Consider the following 5,765-nt stretch of genomic DNA (forward strand, 5'->3'; position numbering starts at 1 on the left):
GCCATTCACAAAAGACGGTAAAAGAAAATCTATCCCATCGATTTCCTCCATGCCACTACTATGTTGTGGTTTTGTTTTGTAATTATTCCATACACGGAAAGAAAGAGGACATGTTTGCAGTTTTATTTACTCTATAACCTATGCTGTAATATTACCTCTAGTGTCTCTGTCAAAATGTATCAATCATCAAACTATATGGCCCATAACATTCATGATAAATTGTTGTGAATTTATAATCAATATAAAACAATAAGACAAAACTACAACACTGATTAGCAGACAAGGTCTCACCACAGATTTGATAAATTTGTTGTATTTTTTTCCTCATATACTATTCCTTCCTCAGGGTTTCATCCTCGCTTCAGCCTCCTTTATTCTGCATCGGGGCTCCAGCTGGATGGAGCTCAAGTCTTCACTAAACTGCAGCATCCCGCCTGATTTAAATGGCCGGTCTCACTGCGGTTATGGAGGGGCCATTATACCTGAGTGAGTTTAGAAATATTCTGCACAGAAAAGTATTTAAAATGTAATACATCGAATGTTATTTTACCTTCACAGGCATATCAACAGTCAACGCTTTTATAGCAATGCTGGCAGAAAGAAAAGTAAAGTTCATCTCAATGACCAGCTGTGAGTAGCATTCGATTCATCATAAATATTGCAATCCTAACTATGAACAAATTCTCTGAAATCCTAGAAATCCATTCCTCATTGGTGATACAAAATAATAAATATCTTGTTTCTTTTCTCAGGATACCAAAACCAACTGATATAAATATAGCGTGAGTACTTGAGGATGAATACATAATGGACTCTTTCCTTTGTGCAAAGCTCACCACTAGCATTTAAGTTTTCCAGAGTCTGCCTCAAACTTTTGATACACTTCCTCTTTGTTTAATTTCCTCGCATCTTAAACAGGGAGAAAATGATAAAGATTGCAGCTCCAAGGGAACATCCTTATTCATCCCACATCTCCCGATTTGCAATGTTCCCATCCTTCCGCTCTCCAGATGACACTGAGACAGGAGTGAGAGTAAATTCAAGTTGTCATTTTTTATTCATTTAGTGCCAAATCACAACACACAAGTGTCAAGGCACTTTTCATATAAAGGAGGTCTAGATTGTATTATTTATAATATCGGTTACAGGGAACCACTAATTCCCAACATGAGCAAGCAGAACGGGACTCAGGGTGGACGGGCAACTGCCGCAACCGGTTGGGTTGACAGAGAGAGAGAGAGCAGGGGGAAGGACCAACATACAATGATAATGATAAAAATAATAATAATGATAAAGGAGAGAGAGAGGCCCAGCCTGGACACTCGTGCTTGAGAAAATAAATAAAGTTAGATGTAGTGGTTTTCAGGAACTTTACAGAAATCTCGTCAGCAGGATAACATGGACTATCCTGTATTTATTGGGTTTGGGAAGCCAAAAATTGTTGTAATATGGTTACATTTCCCTGATTTAGTTAAAATTCTAGCTGCATCATTCTGAACCATTTGAAGACTTTTAATATTAGTATGTTGCAGGCCAGAAAACAAAATGTTACAATAATCCAGTCTCTGGATGAAACAAAGGCATGAATTAGGATTTTAGCATCTGTCACGGACAGAAAAGACCAAATCTTAGCTATGTTACATAGGTGAAAAAAAGCAGCCTTGGCGATGTCTTTAATTTGCTAATTGAAGGAGAGGGTAGGATCAAACGTGACACACAGATTCTTGGCTGTCAGACTATGGAAATCACATATTTGTTGAGAGTTTTGGGAATTTAGGAGCAGAAAATTTCAAGACAGCTTTTCACAGCAGACAAGGAGACCCCTAACTTCATAATTTCAGAAGAGTGGTCAGCCCTAAGGCACATACAGGCAGAGGGCCAAGAGCAGAGCCCTGGGGTACTCCATATTTCAGATCAGAATATGTCAATTATTCTAGGAGACACACTGTGTTCTGTCAGATAAGTAGGGCTTTAGCAAGGTGAGGCCAGGTCAGCCCCCCGAATTTGCTTTCCATTTGGTCTAGGAGGGTGGATAGGATGGTGTTTATTGTTACTGATTAACTTAGAGAGCAGTGGAAAGAACATGCTTGTATTTCAATAAACATTTGTGGTGAGGTAGAGACCTTCTGATTTTGATTAGTGCCATTTGCGCTTCAATCTCACCAATAGCAGCTAAACATTCTTCACATTCTTCACATTGTCATTGCAGTTAACTACTACATAGTTTTACCTTACAACAATTTCCTCCAGCACACAAACCCAATGAAGGGAGAAAACCACGTGTTGTACCCCAATCCTCCAAAGACAGTGCTGCCCAACCCTAAACCTTGTGACTGGGATTTCTCGTCATCAGAGTGGACAAGCAACATGTTGAAAAATTTGGAGAGGATACACTGGGTCACATCTTACCAAATGCACTACACAGGTAATGAGGCCTAAATACCGTTTATATTATTAGCAGGAAGCTGAAAAAGCACATGCAAGTTTACAGTAGAGTTTGGTGTTAGAAGTTATGAAGGCTAGTGGGAAGAACCGTTTCACAAAGTCATAAATAGTCCAGTGATTGGATTTTTGTGATTTTGATCAATAATCTGGTATTAATATTTGATATTTTTTAAGGATCTGGGCCAGCAAATCCTTTGAAGATAAATTACTTTAAGGAGAAAATGAGTGATCATGCTGGGATGAATTCACATATTGCACCACAGGTAAAAAATACTTGCAAACAGCCTTTTTACAGTAACATTTACAGTGTGCAGCACTAATCCTAATTAGCTCTTTTCCCCACAGAGAGAAAGGTCTTATTCTGTGCTTGTTCACTCTAAACCAAAACAAGGATGTAGAAGAAGACAGGAAAGCTGTGTGGGGAGGAGCACCTGTAGTCCCACTGCTGCTGAACACCTAAATCCATCTTCACCTCCAAAGCAAGGCACTGCTACAGCTACTATAAACCAACATGGGCCACAAGAGATCACAGCAAAGCATAATGAGGCAGATTTAAATCCAAAGGGCTATAGTCAATCAAAGAACAGCACTGGCTCCACAGAGGTACAGAGAGCTGAGCTGTCCCAGGAGGTCTCACACAAACAACAAACTGAGCGCAAAAGCTCTGCACATGAGGACAAGAAGAGAGAAGCCAGCGCAGTCCAATTTGATGATAGTCTCATGCAATTATCCATGTCACAGAGCAGCCAAGAGGCTAACACTGCCTGGATGGCAGACACAGAGCGACCCCTGGACCTGCACAACCGCCCACTTTCCCAGGGAGAGAAAAGCCTGATCGAGCTCTGTGATGAACCAAGCCGCAAAAAGCAGTATTTTAAAGTTGGAGGAAATTCATCTAGTCACAGTCAGTCAGCTGTAGCCAAAAACCACGTGGGTATTGACTCAAATACTGAGTTATTATCCACGGCTGCTTTGGAGCAGGATAAACTAGCAAGGGTCAGAGAGCTGTCACATATTATCTCCAACCCCTGCGTCCTGCCAAGGCCTCCAGTCCTCCCTGGTATTCACCCAGTGGACAGAGTGGGGACAATGGGTAGAGGAAATTCAGCTCTCAGTCTCCTGGACCTTCAAAATTCATTCAGTAAGTCAGAAGCCCATCACAACTTCAACAGCTCCATCACACGTGCTGCTGTGAGCCTGAGGGACAATGTAGTTACAGGGAAAAAACACGACTTCTACGGGATCAACTGCTACTACCTCCGTGGATGACTTCATGAATATACATTTCAACATTTATGAAAGAAAATAGTAGAATTTGAATACTTATTTATAAAATTTTACCAGTACCTAATAGTTAATGTTGAAATTTGAACTATTTCTGAAATATCGTAAATCATCTAATCTGAGTTTATGTGCTTTGACTTACCCCCTTTTAAAGTTCCATGCCATTTAAAGATTAAGTTTCAAAAACATACGTTTTTTTGTTTTAGGATTCACAAATACTCATAGAAAATGTAAGTGTCTGACATTTATAAAAGTTACATCAGGTTGCTGAAATTCTGTCAAATTCAGCTTTTAAAAAATCAGGTAGCTAAAATTGGAATGGTCAAATTTAGACGACAAAATAAAAAAGGAAAAATAAAGAAAAAGTTATATTCTTTCACTCACAGGATCCAAGCATCTCATCTGCCTAATATACAAGAGGAAGAAGTAAAAGTTTGAATTTTTCATTTTGAATTTTTGGCAGATTTGAGTATAATTCATTTAAATACTGATATAAATATATTTTTTTTAAATATTACGGCTATAAAAATACTGAAAATACAAGATACTGACTCACCATAAAGGTTGTAAGATTTCTCATATGCTCACAATAAAGTAGTTGGATCTTAAGTCTGTGATTCAATGTTTCTCTTTAACAACTTTTCCAGACTGCCTATTTAACTCAGTACTTGCTCAGTATTTTGTAAGTAAACAGTCAACAGATTGCAAACATTGTTAATTTGCTTTCCCACATTTCGTTTGCAATATTCATTAGAGCTCAGGATGTATTATACAATAATGGACTTATATAAGGCTCCCATAAGCCATAGCTGATTGCAAGAGTAAAATAAAAGAAAGAGCCTTCACAGTTCACACAGAAGGAATATTCTGCAGACGTAAATTCATAATGCTGCACAGAGGAAAACTGTGGTCTGTACTGTAACCTTTTTAATTTTACAATGAAGAACATTTGTATGCAGCTGATTTTTTTTTCCCCCAAAAAAATGTAACAAGAGTTCACCACAGAGCATTGTGCTGCCTGTGTTATGGAATCTGCCTCTCTATGTTGTAGGTGCTGCAGTAACCATCGCCAGTGTGAAAGGACAAAATGCCTTCTCACACGTAATCTGTTGCAGTCAGGCCGACTCGCTGTGAAAAGGTTTTTTTGTGACAGTAAGTCCTTGAGCGGCAAGCCTGCAACCTTGAGTGATGTAACAGCCTCTCATTCAGACTCTCAGAGAAAAAAATCCTATAATAATGGCCCACACAGCAAAATGGACCAATGCAATTTTCCTACTGAATATTGCAGAGCAGAAATTGTGAGGTTATTTCTAATGAGGCAGATTCTAAAGGGCAACCCAGATAACAGTTGTTTTGTTGTTGTTGTTGTTGTTGTTGTTGTTGTTGTTGTTGTTGTTTTGTTTTTTGTTTTTCATTTTTTTGCTGAACAAACCTGCATTTTTGGGAAAATTATATGTTCAAGGTCAAATGTTCCAACCTGCTTAGTCATCAGGCCAATGCTCATCTTTTTATATCAGAATTGTTTTAGCAGAAGATGCAATTTTTTTGATTACATTTATTTTAGTATTACTATTATGCCATGAGAAACAACTGAAAATCTGTGATTGAGCTATTTGTCCAGCAGGTGGCGACATATCATCATTTTACCCACCAAATCATAAGTTCAGTTCTTGCCTCTTGTCATTTTGGTGATTTCCACATCATTTTTACCTCCTATATAGTTAGTAAAACATATAACAATAATTCCACTTGTTCATTACGAATGGATAAATTTAAGTAAGATTAAAATAAATTTGCAATCACACAGTAATTAATAGCCTCTGTAATTAAATGACTCACTTGCAAAGTGATGAGTACGACTGTGTGTTCACTGTTTGTCCTTGCTTTCCTGGGGGGGGGGGGGGGGGGGGACGTCACGGAAAGGATGCTGTCAATGACACAAACCCCGCCCCTGTCAGGTGACGCAGAGCTTCTGTTCTGCATTTTAATTGGAGTTGGCTTCAGCCATTCACGCACCACCCCCACCACCCCCACCC

At 38.9% G+C, this 5,765-nt stretch overlaps 1 protein-coding gene across 1 annotated transcript; it reads left to right on the forward strand.

Moving 5' to 3' along the window:
* The first annotated feature begins 353 nt into the window (after nucleotides 1-353).
* On the forward strand, nucleotides 354-4,230 carry spmip4 (sperm microtubule inner protein 4). The gene is made up of 8 exons (XM_087173143.1): nucleotides 354-486; nucleotides 559-630; nucleotides 753-782; nucleotides 919-1,033; nucleotides 1,149-1,221; nucleotides 2,210-2,425; nucleotides 2,620-2,708; nucleotides 2,791-4,230. Exons 1-8 carry the CDS (start codon nucleotides 398-400, stop codon nucleotides 3,712-3,714), a joined length of 1,608 nt encoding a protein of 535 aa, XP_087029269.1. The 5' UTR covers nucleotides 354-397; the 3' UTR covers nucleotides 3,715-4,230.
* The last annotated feature ends 1,535 nt before the right edge of the window (nucleotides 4,231-5,765 follow it).

The sequence above is a fragment of the Seriola lalandi genome, unplaced genomic scaffold (genome assembly GCF_002814215.2).
Source record: "Seriola lalandi dorsalis isolate HSWRI2012SDOR001 ecotype SW California unplaced genomic scaffold, Sedor1 jcf7180002054062, whole genome shotgun sequence".
Taxonomy (NCBI): Eukaryota; Metazoa; Chordata; class Actinopteri; order Carangiformes; family Carangidae; genus Seriola; species Seriola lalandi.